We start from the raw sequence: 21,817 nt of genomic DNA, 5'->3' as shown, positions 1-21,817 counted from the left end.
AGAGATATACCTGCTAATTCATTATAAAGGAGAATGTGCAATCCTAAAAAAATATGGCAAGGAATGGCAGTATATACCATCAAGCGGTAATTGTTCTAGAAGAGCATATTAAATATTAGTTTAAGAAAACAATGTTGACCAATTATGGCATTTTGGAAGGGTTCTTATAACATGTTGGTAAAATGCCAGGACTGCAACATTGCTTTTAAATGAACCACAAGACGTTTTGGAACAATTTTCTCTAAAATGTTTAAGTTAACAGAGTGATGATGTTGGAACAAGATAAGCCATGTCAACAAAAAACCAAACAGCTTCAAGACTTTACACCAGATGTCAGGCACAGTGGGAAATCCGCAACAGATTAAGGCAGCAAGTTATAAGCCACACCCCTTTGATTCCACAGTCCCAGGTGCATGAACTGAAAGCTCACACAGCCTCATGATCTCAGCGGATAAACATTCTGTACTAAAAAAATACTGTTAAAAAAAACGTTGAGGGTTTGTTAGTTGGTGTGAAATCAAGACTTTTTTTATCACAAAAAAGTTGATTTGACTTTCACTCAAAGCACAGTTTTGTCAAAATGAACATTATAACGTCATTTTAATAAAAAGATCATAACCTGATATTTCTGTTTTATCTTGTTTTTTTCCAGCGCCGGGATTGGTCGAACAGGGGTTCTGATCACCATGGAGACGGCATTGTGTCTGATGGAGTGCGGCCAGCCTGTGTATCCTCTGGATATTGTCAGAACAATGAGAGATCAGAGGGCCATGATGATACAAACACCAGTAAGTAGACTGGCCATTGTGATCATGCAGCTGCTTCCTCCTGAGTGCATCCTTCTGTGTTTCCTTTGTTCTTTCCCTTCTTTCCTCCCTTGTGTCCTTTGTTCCTTCATTTATTTCTTCATTTCCTTCTTTATTCCTTCCTTATGTTATACTCCTCTTTCATCCTTGTGTTCTTCCTTTTTAACTATTTTATGCCCTTCCTTATTTTTTTCCTTGTCTTTCCTTCACATCTTTTCTTCTTTGTGACCTTCCTCCCTTTCCTTGGGTCCTACCTCTCTCTTCTTTTATTGTCTTCTTCTTTTTGTGTCCTTGTCTTTTTTTCTTCCGTGGGTCTTTTGTTACTTTTCCTTTGTTGTACCTCTTTTCCATCCTCATGTTCTTCCTTTTTACCTTTCTTATACCCTTCCTTATGTCCTTCCTTGTTTCTCTTCTTTATATCTTAACTTCTTTGCATCCTTCCTTCCTTCTTTGTAACATTCCTCCCTTTACTTGGATCCTACTTCTCTTTTTTCCTTGTGTTTTTCCTTTTGTGTCCTTTTGTTGTTTTCTTTCTTGGGTCTTTTGTGTCCTTCCTTACTTGCTCCCTTCCTTTTGTGTCTCCTTCCTCTTTCCTTTTATACATAATTCTTTCTTTTTTATGTCCATCTATCCATCCCAGTTTCTGGATTTTGCAGGTTCCATATTTAAATCTTTCCTGCTGTGAAAATATTTGCCATAAATTCACAATGTAATGTAGTATTTCATATTAAAAAATTAACCTAAATGATGGGATGCAGGACCCTTGGAAATGGATCAGTGCTTTTAATGTTCTCTTCTGTTTTTGTGCTTTTTTTTTCTCAGAGCCAGTACCGCTTTGTGTGCGAGGCCATCTTGAAAGTGTACGAAGAAGGTCTGTTCAAGCCCCAAGCAGCGGCCGTCTACCAGCTGAAGGAGAAGCCGAGGGAGGAAAAGGCTGAGGAGGAAACGAAGAAGGAAGCAAAGAAAGAGGACGTAGGAGAGCCGGAGAAAGTGGAAGAGGAAGCAGAGGCGGCTGTGGTGGAGCTTCTGGAGGGAGGCCTGGACGAGGAGGATGAGGACGACGACGAGGAAGTGGAGGTGTTGGACGTGGGGGAAGTGACGGAAGAGGAGGAGGAGGAGCCGAGTGTCGCAAGCTGCACCAGCGTTACAAGCGAGACCAGCGCGAACCCAGATCCGGATCCCGATCCTGCTGACCCCTAACCTCAGCGTGGAAGTCGCCAGGAGGAGGAGAAAACAGAAGCACTGTTGCACTTTATGCTGACAAAAACGGAAAAAAAGGACAAATATGAAAACGCTGAACTGAAACAACAACAAAAAAAAAACAGAAATCCAGTTGTGTTGAATAGGTACAGTGATGGGGTGTTTTATGATCAGGGTTGGAAGACAAGTGTACAAAGAATAAAAAAGTACGAAAAATAAAGTTTGGATTGGAAAATCGCTGTAGTGCCATAAGTCCGAAGGGGAGGGGCTTCCCCATGGATGAAAAGCTCCCCCAACCTTCATTTTTTGTTGTTTTTTTTTTAACCCAAAGGGGTCATCCTGTTCCCTTCTAAGCGAGTCTGCCAGACGGGCCTGCCTTTTTTAAAGCCCTTTTAGCTGATAAAGAAAGAAATCTTATCTTTTGTTCCTCAGACAGAGTATTTATTGTGTTTTAGTTTGTGTCAAACCCTGTCCACTGAACAAAAAATAGCTGTATGTTCTGTTTGTTTGTACGAGTCTACGAGCTTCATGCTATCCTGATTAAATCTTAGCTAGTGAAATTGTGTTACGCCCCCTGCTCTGTTTTGTTTGAGTTTTTTTTTTTTTTTTTTAGTTTTGAGGCTTTTCAAGGGGGAAAAAACGCAGTGATTTAATTTATTGTATTTAGTTTGAAATCTTCCTCCTCTTTTCTTGTTTACTTTTTTGCCTCTTTTACTCAATGCTGTGGCAGGTTGGGTACTTTCTCATGCTCTGTGTTTTTGAGCTTGGACACACACAGACACACACACACATTCATAGTTTGCAGTCCTCAGGGCCTTTGTTTAGTGGAGATCTTTATTTAATTTTTGCAAATATTCACAGCAGTATTCAGGTAGAAAAAGAAATAGTTACCTGAGCTAGAATTTGAACTCAACAACTGGGATCACTTCTCGTTTTTTATCCAGTCAGTGTTCCTGCTGAAGTGTCCTTGAGCCAGACACCAACAGGAAAGCCCTGCATCATTCCAGAAGAAAATCTTCTGTCTGATCAAAATAAGTTTTGCAACACAGATATTTCCAGGTATTTCATGCATTTTTCTTTTTTTGTTTCAGAGGTGGTTGAAAAGCTGCTACAAGTTTTATGCAATCAGTATTTGTTTGTTTTTTGAGGTGCATCAACAGAAGTAGTTACAGTCTTTAAAAATAAGAAAGTGGAACTCTACCTGTTTTGAACTTGGTTGTGGCAAACGGGAGCTTAGTTGACAGGAAAGACTTCAGAGGCAGCACAAACATAACATAATTTTTTTTCCATCTGATCTTCTCCAGAGTGTTTTACATCAATTATGTTTGAGTGATGAAAAACAGGAAGGATTTATTTTTACCTCACTAGATTTTTTTTGAGAGTTTGGTAAGTTATTTTTTGATCTGATTAACTCTTGGATTTTTCTGGAAACCCCTGCAGCTCTGTGTTGCTTTTGGGTGTGTATGTGTGCGTGAAGTCTTATTTGTGTTGCTCTGTTTCCTTCCTTCGGAGGACTTGCAAAATATAAATAATTTTCCCCTTTTAAAATCACAAATGTCAGTTTGTTTTTTGGATTAGAAATGCACACGTTAAAGTCGAAGTAAAAAGATGCATGGGTTTCATTTATTAAAAAAGATAACTGTGGTGTTTATTTGTATGCATCTTAGTAAATACTACAACTCACTCTACCTTCAGTTAGTGCTACTAGTATTTTAGGGTTGTTTTTTTTTTACCAGCTGTTCAAACATGGGGAGTAAATTCTTCTTTTCAAATCAACTGAAGCTCAAAAAGAGGGATGAGAGGGTCTGTGAAGATACACTTTTAGACCTTAAACCTAGAAGAAAACAATTTTCTCAACTGTAGTTAGGTCTAGACTTTGATGAGGCTATTTTTGAACAGGATTTAAACAGCTCCATCTATTTTCCAATCAGCCACAACCAGCTTCCTTGTCTCAGTTTAAGAAAAGCATGCCCACAGCATAAGGCTTCCACCACCCAGGTTTACTATATTTACAGTATTAAGATTTTTTTCACACGTAAGCTAGATATTCAGCTTAAACTGGCTCACCTTCTTCCACTTGTTTCCAAACCGCTTTCTTCTTGCCTCCAGTTTGTTCTTGAGCATATTTGCATAAACCCCAGAGAAACTATACTCTGCTTAACTTACACAAGTGGACTCTACTTAAAGAAAGTCTCTAACTTTCTCTTATTTTCTGATCACCGTTAATCACTCTGCTAACCATGAATCATTTATCTTCTTGTCAATTATGCACAACTTTGTATTGGCCTATTGTTTAAAAATACCAATTACATTCAGTTCCTTGGTTGTAAATTGAACCAAAAAAAATTTAAAACTTAAAATATTAATAAGCTTTTGATTATTTTTACAAGGTTCTCCACCTCCTCTTTGCACAAAATTGGAAAAATGCATCTGAATCCACCCGAGTCTTGCTTGAGAAAATATTTACACAGTGTTTGAATCCTCCTTTTTCAGAGAGCTGAATCATAATTTTAAGGATGAACAAAGAGCTGCCATCCTCTTCCACTTTTTTATTTATTGCTTAAGCTTTCCCTCTAGTGTGTCACCCTCCCAAATTCAGCCCAGCATCCTTCAGTCATCTCTGCGTAGCCCACACAGCATCCATTCTCCTCATTCTTTCCACCCAGATGCCTCTGTTTTTGGTTCATTGTACACAGATCCCACTCTCTCTGCATGGCCTCAAGGCAAAATGACACATCTGAGCAGAGTACGCCGGGTCCAGAAGCACAGCTCAGTTTTAAACCAGCTAATCAATGGCTTGCTAAAGAAGCCATCAACAAAAACATCAACTGTTTTTGTTGATGTGCGTGTATGTGTGAGAGAGAGCTTAAAGCTGCAAATCGGCTTAAAAAGAAACTGAACAAAAGCAGAAAAGTTCCATAATTTGTCGGGAATTTTATAATTTAAGTAGGGGTTTATGGTACTGATTGATAGAAGTTGGGAAGAGACGAGATGTGGGGAGGGTTTCAGTTTGTTGTATTTTTGTAAAAAACTAATATCAGTTTTAATTGGTTAGGAGAAGGGAAAGCACTTTGTAGAGAGGCTGGGTGGGCAGGTAGTGCTACTGAACATAAAAAGCAGATCTAAGAGACGTAAAGCATTGTTAAAATAAGTACTTTTATTCTTAATTTATCGTTTTTCTTTGAAAATGAGACACCTGTAATGAACAAAGAAGAGAGCTCCTAATGACACAGTGCCACTTGTTCATTTTGTGTAAATATTACTAGACCATGTAAATACAATGTTGTATATGAAAAAAACTTTAAAATAAAAGGGAAAATCATTTGTGAGCAGAAAAATGGTTTTATTTTTATTTGGATGATTCCAAATGTGACACAAATGCTGTGTAATTCAAAGTTTTGTTTGTTTTATTTCAATCTAAAACAGCGAGTGTATATATTTAATGAACCACAAAGTGTTTTACCGTACTATAACCTTTGGTTTATTTCCTACTTGTGTCATAAAAAGATGCTTTTGTCCTCAGTTGCTCGTTTTTTATCTGGTATTATGGTTTTATGGTGCTTTGGACATGTCTATAAGCTTGATTCTGAACAATTAAAGCTTGTCTGTCAAAGCATGGAAATGTGGCTTCAGATCACATTGCTTTTCCAGACTAAAAATCAGATTAGGCAACATCCATCAGCTCATGAGAAAGATTGGATCACAACTGAAGACTTCAATTAATTACAAAAAAAATAATGGATTCTTTGATTTACAAAGCAAATATCGGTGGTTAGCATATCTAGATATTTTAGAGGGATAAATCAAACAACTTCAGAAATATTAAATATAAAATATTTGAAGAAAGGTGTTTCAAATTAACAGATAGGGACGATGTGGAATATAAAATGTGGAATATACACCATTAGGGTGTATATTGGTCAAAAATGCAAGTCTGGGTGTACATTAGAAATATACACCATTAGGGTCCCAAATAGGTTAGACTAATTATTATTTTTTTACGCATTCATTCTCCTCGTCAATTTTGACTTGGGAATTTGGTTTAAAGAAATTACTTTGGAAGCTGTTGTTAAAAAGCAGTCAGGTAAGTGTCAGGATACATGTTTTCCAATGTTCTCCATTAAGAATCCAAACTTTATCTGTTTGGAGTTGTGATGTTTTGATTGCTTGTTATAATCTCAGGTTTTATTATTTTTTAGTATTGTTATTACTATTTTTGGCCAAAATATTTTACCTGCATCTACAAAAGACATATCTGATCTATTAGTCCTTTCAAGTACTGTTTAACCAAACAACCTAGGATTGATATTGTTTAATACTCTTATACAATTAGTTTCCAAATTATTATTAAAGAAATCTAAGTCATTTGAAGCAAGGCATGCAAAAAAAAATCAAGGAATAAATTAATGTCTAGAGCAAGGACTCGCACTACTGTTACCTAAGCAAGTAGTTACTAAACATGAAATATATCTATATATTTCATTTTATCTTATAAATAACTAATAAAAACATATTCTGAGTGCCTGTAGAGTTAGAGGCACTTGTAGTTTAACAGTTTAATAATCTTGGGTAAAGAGCAATGCACTGATTTAAATAAATACAATGCGTACATCAACCTCCTTCAGAAACCATCCAGAGATATCTAAAGAGTGATTCCTTCAGTTGATCAGTAGAAGGTGCTGCTGCCACATGAAGCTGATGCACATAATTTCTGGCTAAAATTTAATAAATAGAAAGGAAATGCCTTTTCAATGCATTTGAAGCATTGCCATTCTATTTTGTAAATATTTTAATTATGGCTATAGAACGAGCTTTTCATTTAATGGATCCTGCTCAGTGTGCTGAAAATATACCATCATAACCTATTGCGCAGAAATTCTTCCAAATACAGATGTTACTATTAGTATTATTTTATAATTATTTGTAGTTAGATAATGCCCTGCGACAGGCTGGCGACCTGTCCAGGGTGTACCCCGCCTCCCGCCTGGAACGTAGCTGGAGATAGGCACCAGCAACCCTCCCGACCCCATTAGGGACAAGGGTGCACAGAAAATGGATGGATGGATGTAGTTAGATAATAAAACACTAAAAACGACCGAAAGAGGTGAAGGCGTTGCTCTCTTTAAATATGCTAATTCGATTTTTTTTGTTCTGGATTTGTCATGACGTCACTTCCTGAGGAGAGCTCGACTCCTACTTTTTTGTTGGGACTGTGAGGAAAATTATCCTGTGGAGGGAGGACGGCGGTTTGAAAAAAGAAAAGCGGAGAAATTGACAGAATTAAGCTAAGTTATAGAGTATGGTACTACACAAACTTCAACTTTAGCGGAGTACAATGCAGGCGGACGTGCTTTCCCCGTGAATTCCTTACTAGGAGGCTTTTTTGTAAGTATCCAAGTGTGTGTCAGTCAGTGAGCTCCGGGAGCTAACGGTGGTGTTTGTTTTGTTGTAGCGGAGCACGTTCGGAGTCTCTCCTATTCGATTAGTTCTATCTGCAGCCGTCAGCCGGTGTGATAAAACAAGGGCCCACCTGTTGCTTATATTCAGGTACTTCAGGCCCCGACCGTTACAGGTGTCGCTAGGATTAAACGGTTACTTCCCAATCGTTCTTTCAGTTTCAGATTAAAATGTGAGAGAACGTTCCAGACTTTTTGGAGAAGAGCTCGGTTGCTCGGGGGAAAAAAGCGGCGAACATTTGGTGATTGGGAACTTACGCAATTAAATCTGCGTTTATTTGCCGGGGGCTTATTCAAATAGTTTTGAAAACGTAATAAACCATGGATTTAAAGATGTATTTTTTTCCGTTGGGTTTTGGATTTTGACGTTGAAGTTAGCAACCGAGGCACAGCAGCTCAGTCAGCAAAGGGATATTTAGCTTTTTTTCTTTTTTTTTTAAGGAATCTGGACTACAGGCTCCAGGCCACATTTAACATATTTAGACATTTCACCCTAGAATCAATTATTGTATATCACAGATTCCCATAAAATGTCTTTGACTGATATTTATTCTATCAATTCAAATTCAAAATACTTAATTAATCCGAGAAGCAAGTTAAATGTTGCTGTAACTCATACTTTTCTTCAGAGTTGTTGTAGATGCTAATGGCTGTGGAGGAGGGATCTCCTGTGGTGGTCTGTATTACAGTGACTTTGAAGAAGCCTCTGACTGAAGACATTACTTTAATCTCATGAAGAGGATACTCAATTGTTCAGTTCAGTTTGGACAAGACTTGAAAGAGCAAATATGTCTTGTCAAACATTCTCAGTTCTTGAGATCTGGACTTTGGATATGATAACATGTAAACTACTTAATTGTTGCTCTGTTTGATTGTTTAGTGTGTTTGTCCCACTGGATAGAGAACCCCTGGCCCAGTCTGCTGTATTTTTCAGCCTCTAAAGGTTTCAAATGCTAAAAGATAAACGTCCAGCACATTTAACACTGCAACTGTGAAACATTTTAAATGTCCAAATAACCAAAAAAACCCCAACAACAAACAAACAAAAAAACCCAGACAATAATTAAAATAGATTATGTAACCAAAATTGCATTTCATAAAACAATAATCATTCAGTTTAGACAGGCAGAACAGGCAAATGTAAAAAAAAAAAGGACCATCTGTTTAACAATTGTTGTTCAACTGTAAATCATTGATCTCATTTCATTTAATCATGCTGTTAATTGATTTATTGCTTATTGTGAATTTGTAACAGGCTTATCAGTCTTTAGTACAGCGTTGTTTTATGATTAGTAGAACATGTAGAAAATAAAACCCAGCCTGATAAATTGTATTTCTGGAGCCTGAAATCTGCAACTTTCCACTTTTTCCAGGGATTAATAATCAGTGACACACAGCTACTCTCTTACTAATTTCATTCTTCATCAACAGGTGTGGTCCTGTTGTCCTGCTCCTCACCCATCATGCTGAGTTTCCTGCGCAGGACTTTAGGCCGGCGCTCCATCCGCAAACACGCCGAGAAAACCCGTTTACGAGAAGCACAGCGGGCCACGACACACATCCCTGCAGCCGGAGACGCAACGTCTATCATCACCTGCCGGGTTTCCTTACTGGACGGGACGGATGTCAGCGTTGACCTGCCGGTAAGGAGTTTGTTCCAAGGTGTAGATAAATAATGGAATTAGACTTTGTTCTAAAAACTGATGTATTGGGTTAATTTCCATCTTTCCCTGTTGGTTTGCCTGCTGTTTTTGTTTCATACACAGTCAGTTAAGGCTGAGTTATTCAATAAAACTCTTGCAAAAGATGTTCTCAAGCTGATATGAGACAAAGTTATTCCTGGGAAAAATGGCAGCAGTGTACTGGTGACCAATGTGTACCTATGTCAGTAGAGTATTCCAGTTAAGCCTCTGGAGTGTGTGTGTGTTGAAGCACTGCTGATCACCTGTAATTCCATGATCCTCTCCTAAGAGCACATGACAGCATCACATGACATGTTGGACTCATCATCCCATCCCATAACTCTCCTTCTTGTTCTTTATTTCCACCTTGTACCAAATTAGTTTTTCCTTTTCTCAGGCTGAGCTAAAGTAGAGGTCTGTGCAGGTATTTTGAGTCTTCCCTCATATATTTGTTTTGCTATGAAGGGCCAAACTTTCTTTCAAATTTAATAGTGGTCTTCAGAAATAAAACTAAAGCATACGTTTTTTGTTTATTTATACGTTTCTTTGGACAACTTTTATGTTGTTAGCTAACTGTTTAGCGCAAGATGTTCTTAGAACATCATGCACAGTCTAAGAACCTCATTGACTGCAAGTGTCAACGAGGCAAAATTTACCTCATTGAACTCCTGATATAAATTTTTATCAAGCAAAGACTTAATAATAGCAGATACATGTTTAATTTGTGCTTTTAAAGACAAATGTTTATTCTGAAGCACATTGCAAAGTTGTGTTGGTATTTTTCTTGAACAGGGAGAATGAATTAAAATTTTTAGATACTTGAATTTAGACACTAAGTCAAGCATGAAGAGTGTTTACAGATGGAGGATTCGAAAACACAGATTGAGTTTAGGAACAATAGTTTTGCTTTTTAGCATTCAAAACTAGGTTTAGAATTTCAAAGATTTCTTCAACCTGTTATCTTTAGCAATTTTTCCAAATGTATGGAAAAAGCAACAAATTGTATTTGTGACAGACTGTTGGAAACAATGTGTGGATTCCTCTCTGGTACAAAAGCCCCAAAACTCAGCTGTGCAGAAATCCTTAGCAGTGTAAAACTGCTTTTTATTACCTATATGTCACAAGTGATGTCAAGTGTGAGACTGGCCAAATTCTTATCCTATCAGCTCATTATAGTTTGCACAGAGAGGTTGTATTGTACTCTTAGTGAGTGTTTTTTTCTTTCTAGTGGAATGTTATCAGCCTGGACTCTTTCTCTCTGTTCCTCTCTGTTGCTCCTGTTTTCTTCTCCTCTCTTGTTTTCTTGTTTGGCATGCATTGTTGATGGAATTTTTACAAGGCTTTTCCATCAGTTTATTGTTGTTCATTTTTACCAGTTTAATTCATGGCACTTTTGCAGATAATGCTTTATTAAAAAACTTTAATGTTGTTCCCTAATATATTTGAGCTTCTCTATTGTCTAAAGTCTTTTTCATTTAGGATTGTGTGAATGAAATGTAATAACGCTTGGGTTTGACTGTTATTAATGAGTTTGATGAGTAGCAGAGCTAAGAGTTTAATGTGTTAAGAAGAAGAAATGTTGATTCTCTTTAATTTTCTTTATTTTGCATTTAAAAATAGTTACATGTGCCCCGAATTCCATCCTTGTGTTTTTTTACCACTAGCTCCTGCTTCTCCTTTGTGTTTATTTTTTTTATACCCACTGGCCTCCCTTTGTAACTAATGATCATGAAAGCACTCCTATTTGTCTCTCCTGCCTCATCATCCTGTTTTTGTGCTGTCAGCTGAGAAACTGGACAGCTGGCCTATGAAGGGAATTATTATTGCCAGAATAAAATCAGCAAATGCTTAAAGACAGAACAGATTAAGCAAACGTTTTTCCAGATGATTGATTGTTGTAGGAAGTACCATAAATGCTTCTTTTCAAAAAATATATTTTAATAACTGTATCAGTATAGACAATACAAACTGCAAAATACTGCATAGCAGATTTTGTTGGCATAAATATTTCAGGAGCATATACACACTTTGCATGTCAATAATATATTCAGACAGATGTATAACAGTAATATCACCATTGCACAACATTTTCCCTAATTTACATTTCAAACCCTTTATATAACATACTATATTTCATTTCAGGCTTGGTCAGATTATGCTAATTTAAGTTATCAAAAGAAATGACAGTCTGCTTTCCTCAAACAATGTCCACCATTTAATTTTTTTATTCAATATGCATATTTTTTTTAAATCACTCTTGTTAGTGAGTTTTCTCTGAGCAGTGCCAGCTAGCACAAACATGAAGGTGCTTAGACGGGCACAGAAACGATGGTAGTCCCTTTCAAATTAAAAGCTGGTTTTTCAAATGTTCATTGTTGATCGTTGCTGTTACACAACTACATTGCTGTACTTCTGCTGTCCACATAATGTTTTGTTTTTGACAGCTTTAATAAATAGAAGTTTGTATGAGCTATAGCTGGAAAGATAATAAAAACAAACACTGGTTGAAACCTAAAGGGAGCTGAACTTTTAACATCCAAGTAAAAACAAAGAAAATGTCACCATAACTCACAAGAACCCCCACCAATAGTTCTTAATGGAAGTTTTAAGTGTTTCTTTCCTCTGTTATTGTTACAAAGCTCTTTAAATCTTCACTGATACGTTTAGAAGCTTGAAGTTGTAAGATGTTTACTAATGTATAATTTAAATTTATGCAGTGTATTTTTTTAATGTTTCGAACATTTTGTTCATGAGTAGTAAGACTGTTTGCTCATCATTGAAGATTGCTGTGCTGCTTCGTTTACTGTCAGTACGTTTACTGTTTTCCTGTCCACCTCAGCTTTCTTGTCCTTCTACTGCATTGAAACCAACTTAAGAAAAGACTGGGATCTGTTGACAGGTTCGGTCATTCTCACTGAAAATGCTGATCAGTCTCTGTATCTTTAAGAAGCTCCCACTCTATCCAACACTCTGTGTTCAGCACGTCATCACAACAATGTTACTCCATTAGTCTGTGTATAACCATTCTTAGGAGTATTGGACTGAGAAGTAATTTGGATGAAAAACACAACAAAACTTGAAGAAAGTGTTTGTACCTCTGGAGTTGAATCTCTGTCCAGTTGTGTAAATGTTTTTGTCTATGTATCCATCTGTTTCTATCCATTTATCCATCAATTCCTCAGTTTGTCCACCACTCTGTCTGTTCAATCATTTCTCTTTCACTCCGCCACACAGATGTAGATTAGATTTATAGTTATTGTTGGTGTACTGAGACAAATGTTGAAAAATAAAATTAGGGCGGTATCCTGTATTATTTTTTTTAGGTTCTAATTGTAGTTTTCTGCCTTCATGGTGTTTTCAATATGCCTTTGTTTCTTTTCTGCACAGTTGTGTAACATTCACCTGTAGAAACTGAACTAAAGGTTTTGTTACAGACCAGCCCCACTTACACTCCCTCATATCTCACTCATCCATAACTTATTGGCCCTCTTACCCTTTCACCTCCACGTCACTTCTTTTACTCTCTTGATTTGTAGCACAGAGGAAAAGTCGATCTCCCAAATGCTTTAACTGTCTCCCAATAAATGATTCAAAAGTTGTAGTTTTCTACCAAGTGAGGAACATTCTTTAGTTTTGCAGTGTGCCATTGCTTCTTGTTCTACTGTTTGTGCTCTGTGCAGATGAATCCACGAAGGATTCTTGGACCTGTGGTTGTCAGTTGTTTAGCTCATGAGTAAAATACTTGACATGGTGTCTAAGAGAGAAAGTTGTGTCCTCTGAGGCAGGAAGAAAGACAAAAAAGTAGACGGCAGTGCAGGGACTTTAGCAGGACCTTGGGTGCAGTACACACACACACACACAATAAGTCCTTTGTGCTGTCTCTCCATGGGTACTGTAGGGTGCGGTATGCCTTGTTAACTATGCCAGCTAGCGTGGGGCCTGTCCCCCTAAGCTGGCTACAGAGTCTCTTGGGATGAGATCTGCTACAATCTATTTCTTTCCAACTGTTTCTCTTGCTTTGCGTCCTTTTGTTTTGGCCCCTTTTTAAAAAAATCCTTTGTAAAGTAGGTCAGATTAATTGAAACTAGATGGATAACATCTCAATTGTCACGCTTAGTCCAGATTCTCAGTTGGATTTAGATTTGGGCTGTGACTGGGTCACTCAAATGATTTTGATATAAACTGTTGCTTTGTAGCTTTGGCTTTGGAATTGTTTTTCGCTATAAGGTCTGTCACGATAGCAAATTTTGCTGAGCGATTAATTGTCTCAAAAAATTATTGCGATAAACGATAATATTGTCTGAAGACCTTTTTACACTGATTTAATGGAAATGATGTAATAATGCATGCGATTTCCTGCCAAAGGTAGATACACTTTATTTTCAAAAGAATATTTAACACTGGAACTGATAAACAAAATAAACAAAACAACCAAAAACAAAATGGATTCTCAGTCTCCATTAACAAAAAATGTACTTGATAAAAACTAAACAACATAAAGCCAAAGTGGAAATAAATACTGCATTCAACCAAAAGAGTGCAGATTATGAAGTCTGTATAGTATGTTGCCCTTCAGTAATAATTAGATTTAAATAGAGAAGATGGGCACATCGACTACCTGATGCAATAGTTCACACTACATGATTTTTTGCTCCTATTTTTCCCCTTATGACAATCTTAAAACGTTGGTCTTTCTAAGATTGTGTGGTTTGTTATGGTAGATCCTCGTTGCCGCTCCGATCTAAATCAGGGATTTTCCCCACTGAGATCTTAACGCAGCCTGTTGAATGTGACAGGTAGCCAATCAGAAAGCGCGGATTCTCCTCCGCGTTTTCTGAGGGGAAATTATGTCGGGGAATCCCAAACAGCTGACACGGCGCAACCCGAAGTCCAGCCGACATGGAAACAACATTAATGTTTATTCAACATGCAAAGAATATAGAAATGACAAGAGGAGAAGTTGGAGCGAAATTGCTACTGCAGTTGACAAACCCAGTAACTTTTCAGCTGTTCTTCGTTAACGTGACATAAATAGGTTCTAATGATTTTCATTCAGTCAGGACTTTACGCTGACACTAGCCACATGCATTGCAGGTAGATTGTAGTAAAGCATTGATTAATACCTGGTTTTAAAATTAGTTCACTGGACTTGTAGCCATTATTTTGTGCCCATTGTTGGACACCACACGGCACGATCGAACCGTTGTACCTAGGATTTCTGTCGGCTCATGTGTGGTCTGTCAGGTTTTGAAAATGGGCCGACAATCGGCCGACAGCTCTAAGATCGTGTTGTGTGCGCTGGGCTTTACACTAAGGAAATGAGAAAGGAGGGTCAGTGGAGAGCACTGGAGTTGAGCCTTTTTTCATTCGGTGTCATCAACAGAAAGAGGAAGAGACGATAATGCCGATAATTGAAATGACGTCGATAGTTTTAATTTATCGTACGATTAATCGATTTATCGTTTATTGCGACAGGCCTATTCGCTATTAATCAAATTTTTGCCTTTTGAAGATTTTATTTATTTATTTTCACCAATGAACTCTATGGGTTTCCATATTTCCGAGGGATGTTGGCATGCCCAGGGCCGCCATCTTGTTTAAGACTCTTTTCTGGTAAAATTGTCCTTTTTTGCTAGTATTATATCTCAATTCTTATAATTAATCAAATAATCTTATTCGCTGGCCTAATACCCTACCTAGAGATGATTGGGGGAAGCTACATTTTGAATACATTTTCTGTAATTTCTTCTTTAAAAAAAGAAAAAGCAAGCAAAAAAGATTAAAATAAAAAATTGGGTCTGATATGGAAAAAATTAATATTTTATGTTGAAGCTCCATCCATGTTCCTATCCACTCCAGTTTGCCTGTGTGTGCTGAAGGAAAGCCTCCTCACAGCGGTGATGGCATGATGCTGTCACTGCCATGTTTTACAGTCACTATGGCCTTAAAGTTAATGGGTGTTTTTATTTAGGGGTTTCTGGATAAAGAAGGCTGAATATATGGATCTTTTGCAGCATTTTGTCTGTTTGACAGCATCATTGACTTACTGTTTCTGCAGAACAAATGCAGTGAATGAACAACACACCATGTCATTATTTACTAAAGAAATAGGCAAAATGAATAATTTGCTTTAATTCTCAAGAATTTACAGTGATTCTTAAGTTAGACGCTTGTATACGTTAAGACACTGTTATACTCATCTGAAAGGAATGAGTGTAACAGGGATTTAATTTCAAAAGCATCAATTCTAAATATTGAAAATAACAAGAGTATTTTTATGCTTCTCTGGTAATCCTAAAGTTAAAAAACTGCTAAAAAATAGTTATAGTTGAAAAGAAAGTATAGATAAAAGTATATTCAAAGGTAAGGGATATTCTGGGGGAAGAATTGAGAGGTGGTTTGAGTCGGTGCATGTGACTGAGAGCATTTGAAAAGAGATTTCCCAGTTCCAGGCCGGACACAGGCTGTAACTGGTACGGGCTGATCAGACAGGCCAACACCTGATTTACAGAATGTCTCCTTGTCTTATGGTGAAGTCCAACCTTCATCCAGGAAACAGCCTATTGAGACAAAAAAAAGTTATTTATGTAATTTAATAAAAACTCGAGGAGGGGTTTTAGTTCTTTTGCCATATTTGAGTTTATAGCTCTTGTTGACTTAATCCCATCTGACACATAGTTGCTAAAATGTTCTGTTTTTTTTGTTGGTATTGTTTTTCCCACCAGAAAAAAGCCAAAGGTGAAGAACTGTTTGAGCAGATCATGTACCATTTGGACATTGTAGAGAAAGACTATTTTGGACTGCGCTTCATGGACTCTGCACAGGTTCCGGTAAGAACTGCGATACTGTCTTCCTTGGTGGAGCAACTAGGACAAGAAAAACATCAATTTAGGACTGATCTAATACATAAACAATATTATCACTGTTGTATTTCTTGGTCAAACGTTTGATTTCTTTCCAAATCATTCGCTCATCTGTACAAAGGTCTAATCCTCTTCCCTTTGAGTGAACGGGTTAAAGGGATCGGTTAAGGGAGATTTGTCAGCGCTGGCCGTTACGCTGTCCTGTTACACAAACTGTTTTAAGTCAGTGACCCTATTCCTTTCACAGAAACTTTGCAAAGCCACTGAATTAGTGGGAGCCAGCAGAGGGAGAGATGAATGCAGGAGAAGGGCGGAGAGCATGTTTAAGTTGTGAGAGTGTGGGAGAGGAAGGGATGAGGAATGTGGGGGAGAGGAAACTAGAAAGTGCTGCAAGTTCCTCTGTTATCTGTCTTAACCCGTCGTTCTGTCTGCCTCCATTTTCACAAAGCGATGACCCTGTCTCCTTCACTGTTTGTGCCTCATCCAGCCTGAATATTAGGTCACTTTTCAATTAGTTTATGTATTTAAATTTTTGTTTCTAATAAAATAGTTATCACATAGTTATCAGCTTTTATACCAAGTGTAGAAAAAGTTAGAATTTCAAATCTTTAATTATTTATGACACAATTCCTATGGTTTTCAGGTGTTTTTTTTTAAAAGAGATTTTTAAGAATCTGCTTTCAATCTCCACATACATTTGATTGTGAAAAACAGGGACAGTCCTGGTGTAGAAACTAAAGTATCTTTATCAAAATGAGAATTAGAGCTGCACAATATATTAAAAGGCTATTAGTAATTCAATCAAAATGTGCTAAGTAATATGTGTAAAGGACTGCAATAATTGTGAGGCATATTTCAACATGCATATGGCAGTAATACATCTGGCTGGTTGAGTTCCGCTCTGTCTGCCCTGATTTATGTAGATTTTAATGAACTGGATGCTAGAGCCTAGTTAGTCGTTAGGACATCACGTGCCGTTGTTATCAAAGTTGCATGTTTTATAATGGAAACAATATGTAAATGTTACTGATAACATGATTAAACTGTTACTGACAGCTTTATTTTTGTAGCAGTTTTTGTTTTAATGTTCGAGCTGCAGCTGCATTTTTCAGACCTCATGTTTCCTTCCATCACATCATCTCTTTTTGATCTGCGTTAGAGAATGAGGATGTTGCTTCCTAAAACATTTGATGACCTTCTTCTTTTTGTTCGGCATTGTTAAATGTGTTGACAGTTCCTCAACATGTAGTTTCTGGGGATGGGTTTAGAATATTTAAAAATGTACATGTGTAAATTACAGCTGTTACAGTTTCAATTCATCTCAGCAAACAACTTTAATGAGGTTTAGAAACAAGAATTTAGTGCACAAGTTGGAAAATGTGGATTTTCTCTTATGGACATGTGATAAAATGGATAAAACATATACATAGAGGTTAAAATATGTGCAAAAAACAACTAATATTTGAAAAGCAGTCCCTTAACGCATTGCTGAAATGCCACACACCTTTCATACCCGTCAACAAATTTTGGACAAAATTGTGTTTGGATTTTTGCCAATTCTTCCTGCTGGAATTTGGTAGAGCTCATTTATACTGGTTTGCTTTCTGGAACCAACCAATCATTTAGCTCTACTCCTTAAATTTTTATGAGGTCTTTAATCAGGAGCTTTCTATAAACATCTTCTCATATAATCTTCTGTATCCATTCTGAAACTCCATATGATGGGTCTCTTGGTGCATATTGTCCTGTTAGAATTACAAATGAGGAACTATCATAGTTCAAGCTTGTCATTAACTGAACTGACAATGAGCAGACTTAGAAATAAGCTCTCAGTGCAAAATAGAGAACCTGTTTTGCTGCTATTAGCTGCAACAGCAAGAGGTTTGAAACATGGACACGACTAAGTATTGTAACATTAGAGTGATCCCAAATGCCATCAACATTGTTTTTAGAGTGTTTCTTAAACAATGGCCTTCCAATAGCCCTGACTATAACATGGTTGGAAATTTGTGAACTTTTGAAGCTGAAAATGTTTTATTTTCAGCTGTTTTCTTTGTTGTTTCAGCATTGGCTCGATGTCACCAAAAGTATCAAAAAGCAAGTAAAAAGTAAGTATTATTGTACCATTCACAATGCTAACAAACAATTATTTCTGTATTAATCAACAATTGATTTAACTGTTAAACATCACACCATGACTGTCACTAAGCTGATGTTTTGGTCCGTTTGAACTTAGTTGGTCCACCATACTGCCTTCACATGAGAGTCAAATTCTACTCTTCGGAACCGAACAACCTACATGAAGAGTTTACCAGGTAAATAAATTGAAGCAGTTAAAAAAAGCTAATGCCAGATTGATTAAATATAATTACAGGGATAAGTTGATAGAAAAATGTATCCTACCTACGTATATATTCATATCCAAAAGCATGAAAATGTTTCATTTTCATTCTTTTGTTCTTTCTTTCTTCATTACTCCATCTTAATTCTTTATTTCTATATGTCAGATTGTACATCTTGAGGTTCCACAGGAGACTATACTCGAACAGTTTGGTTAATGTTGCCAAGAGTGATGTCATTTGGTTTGGAAAACCTAATTGTCATTAGGTTTCTTGATCCTTTGTTCCTCAGTAACAGAACCACTTGTTACACTATTTGTCAAAATATTTTCACCACTCTGTTGTCATTTGATACATTGTGTTCTATTTTATAAGTTGTGTAAAATAGTCAGTCACCGGATACTTAATGTAGCATTCCACAAGGAAAAGTTATTTTAAACCAAAATAGTTCACCAATTATGTATTCTCTTTATGTTGGTAATCTCTATTAAGTCAGACATAAATATTAGTCAATAGATTTGCCAGAGGTCACTGTGTATTCACTAGTTGTATTCTAGTCTTTTTTAACAAGGAGTTCCTCATCCAAACATAAAATAGCCTTTGATTCTGTGTTCCCAGCTATCTTTTTGGGTAAAATTATTCTAACTGTGTTTATGTTGTCCTTCTTTCAGATACCTTTTTGTGTTACAGTTGAAGCAAGACCTCCTCAGTGGCAAGTATGTAATTTATTTATTTATTTTGACAATAACAAAGAACGAAATGAGAAGAAAGAAGATTTAAATCACTTTGCTTTTATTTTAAATAACTTTTTGTGGTGGTTTGTTCTACTCTTCATCTCTTAATTGTTCTGGATGTTTCACTTGGTTGTCCTGATGGTTCACAAGCCAAAAATAAGCTGTTAAACCGTAAAGGTGCACTTAAAAAGTCAAACCCGAAACCCAAAGGAGATAATTAGGAAGCAGTTTAGGAAATTCTTTTCTTTTATTTTAATCTAAAAAAAAAAAAAGACTTTAAACTCTTCTAAGCTTTGTTTATTGGTGATTTTTTTTTCAGCCACATCCATTTTACAATGTTATAAGTCAAAATTATTCCTCACTGTTACTGATGAGAGAAATATATTTGACTTTTAGGCTTGAATGTCCATTTGACACAGCGGTGGAGTTGGCTGCCTTCTCTTTACAGGGTAAGTACAGCTACAGTACGTTTTTGTTCTTTATAGTAAACTCTTGATCTATGTGGTAAAAAAGTAGGACTGCTGTATATTGAATTGCATTCATCATCGCAATACCAGTGTGTAAGATCGCAAATGCAAAAGACTGCTTTTCATCACATAAATAATTTTTATGTATAACTGCTTAATAAAGAGAAGTAACTATGCTAGATTTTGTTTCCAGCCTCTGCCAACTAAACAGCCTCCGTCCAGCTGAGTCGAACTCATTTAGAGCCAAAAATGTTACCTGACCTGTAGGAAAAAGACAATTCCTAGTAAATATCCACTCTAAGAAAGTTGATGTCCTTTTCAAAGAAACATTGTTTTTCTATTTTTTGTTTTTTATAATAAAGAAAAAACATAAAACATTTCCAAAAAAATATGTTTGCAAAAAATAATGTAAGGAAAAAAGAAAGTAATTTTCAACCATATGCTAAGAAAAAGTAAATCTAAAAATATTACTGATATATTTAGTGATTTGCTTGTGGAAATTCAATGCAATTATTCCATGAAAAAAAAGAAAAACTGTTAATACTTATATATCTATATTCAAAAATATTAGTCAGTTCTTTATCATTTTCACATTTTTAGCTAAAATTTGTAAGAGCCATTGAGGAATGTCCAAAGAACCACGTGTGGCTTCAGTCCTCTGCTCTAGTCTTTAAACTTTAGGAATTAATGCATTTTTTGAGAGGCATCTCTTGTTTCTCTTGTCTTGGAACATTTGCATATAAAGTATCTACTTTCCATTCAAGGTCAACTTCAGTCAGAAGAACTCTTGGAATAGCTAATATTAAAACAAGCACATCTTATTACATATCTAGGAAAACATTCAAATCTTCCAGTTAAATTTAGTCTTTGTTATAATTATTAATACACAATGTGCTGAAACCTAAAATGTAAAAAAGCTAACTTGGCACTGTTGTACCCTTCTTAGCTGTTGTTTCAGTAAAATTTTGTCTCATCAGGGTTCTTACCTGATCCAAATAATACCGTTTGTACAACAGCGACAATGTTCCGTGAATACAACCTTTTTTTTCCAAAATTCCTTTAATAAGAGTAAACCAGCCTTCATTTTTCCACCTAAAAAAGTGATTTCAAAAGTCGTTAAGAAAAAAAGTCGATCACTGGAGACATTTATGGAATGGCATTGCGTGCGCAAACTCTTGGATGGACGTGCTTACACATACATAGCTAGTTCTAGGTTAAGTGCCAGCTCATTAGTGTTCAATCCTTTTCAGAGGCCCCCTAATCCAACACCCTCTCTGCTTTCGCTCTTTCCCTCAGTCAGTCTTTTTTCTACCTTTTTTCAGTTTTTTCCCCTCAGTGTTAGTCAGGGCCAAAAGTTTGAATGAGTATATTGGATATGCCTGTCAATTAGTGTGCTTTGTTTTGCTTTGTATCTTCTTAAATCTCAAGTGCTTGTCTACTTTTTTTTTCAGCTGAATTAGGTGACTGTGACCCACTGGAACATAATCTGGACTTGGTGTCAGAATTTCGCTTCATTCCAGAGCAGACGGAGGATATGGAGCTTGCAATCTACAATACTTGGAAGGAGTGCAGGTATTCATTTAACTGACACTGAATTTAGAATAAAAAGAGATCTGTAAACAGTTCAGGACAAATATTGTTTTTAGAATTAAATTTCCCTCATTCTGTACTTTTACACTTTGTAAGTTTTTTTTTCTCTTTTTTTTGTGGCTCATCCAATTTCATGCTTTCCTTTTCAGAGGTCAGATGCCAGGACTGGCTGATATTAACTACCTAAATAAAGCAAAGTGGTTGGAAATGTACGGAGTGGACATGCATATGGTCAAGGTGAATAATATATGGCTTGACTATAGATATCTAAGCAATTAGTTGTGCAGAAGAAACATTAATAGTCATCCATGGTCTGTTTAGGCAAGGGACGGTAATGAGTACAGCCTGGGTTTAACTCCTACTGGAGTTCTGGTGTTTGAAGGTCAAACTAAGATCGGACTCTTCTTCTGGTATGTTTAGTTATCACATAGTGTATATATTTTTTGTTTTGCTCATTTTTCTTACAAGTTCTAAATCTGATATTATATTCAGCATAATTAGGTATTTTCCCTGTTGTAGGCCCAAGATAACTCGTCTGGATTTCAAGAAGAGCAAACTGACCCTGGTAGTGGTGGAGGACGATGACCAGGTGAACCAAAACTCTCACACTATCACCTAGACGACAGAAATGTACATCTATCTACACATTTGTCAAGTGCCAAACCAACATTCACTTATTG

At 36.5% G+C, this 21,817-nt stretch overlaps 2 protein-coding genes across 6 annotated transcripts in view; both read left to right on the top strand.

Annotated features, from left to right (window-relative positions):
• ptpn4a (protein tyrosine phosphatase non-receptor type 4a) overlaps positions 1–5,528 on the top strand; it is an 80,480-nt gene extending 74,952 nt beyond the window's left edge. For both annotated transcript variants that reach the window (XM_028023052.1, XM_028023053.1), the window contains exons 26-27: positions 653–788; positions 1,629–5,528. In XM_028023052.1, the coding sequence (XP_027878853.1) occupies positions 653–788; positions 1,629–2,006 (514 nt within the window). In that variant the 3' untranslated portion in view covers positions 2,007–5,528. The remainder of the gene's footprint in view (positions 1–652; positions 789–1,628) is intronic.
• Positions 5,529–7,183: 1,655 nt separating this feature from the next.
• epb41l5 (erythrocyte membrane protein band 4.1 like 5) overlaps positions 7,184–21,817 on the top strand; it is a 32,678-nt gene continuing 18,044 nt past the window's right edge. For all 4 annotated transcript variants that reach the window (XM_028023574.1, XM_028023573.1, XM_028023575.1 and 1 more), the window contains exons 1-11: positions 7,184–7,391; positions 8,894–9,105; positions 15,870–15,974; positions 18,073–18,115; positions 18,244–18,322; positions 19,018–19,062; positions 19,477–19,529; positions 20,999–21,119; positions 21,287–21,374; positions 21,459–21,547; positions 21,657–21,726. In XM_028023574.1, coding sequence (XP_027879375.1) covers positions 8,926–9,105; positions 15,870–15,974; positions 18,073–18,115; positions 18,244–18,322; positions 19,018–19,062; positions 19,477–19,529; positions 20,999–21,119; positions 21,287–21,374; positions 21,459–21,547; positions 21,657–21,726 — 873 coding nt within the window. In that variant the 5' untranslated portion in view covers positions 7,184–7,391; positions 8,894–8,925. The remainder of the gene's footprint in view (positions 7,392–8,893; positions 9,106–15,869; positions 15,975–18,072; positions 18,116–18,243; positions 18,323–19,017; positions 19,063–19,476; positions 19,530–20,998; positions 21,120–21,286; positions 21,375–21,458; positions 21,548–21,656; positions 21,727–21,817) is intronic.

The sequence above is a fragment of the Xiphophorus couchianus genome, chromosome 7, assembly GCF_001444195.1.
Source record: "Xiphophorus couchianus chromosome 7, X_couchianus-1.0, whole genome shotgun sequence".
Classification (NCBI taxonomy): domain Eukaryota; kingdom Metazoa; phylum Chordata; class Actinopteri; order Cyprinodontiformes; family Poeciliidae; genus Xiphophorus; species Xiphophorus couchianus.
The sequence above is the reverse complement of the archived record's forward strand: the minus strand, read 5'-3'. Positions and strand labels throughout refer to the sequence as shown.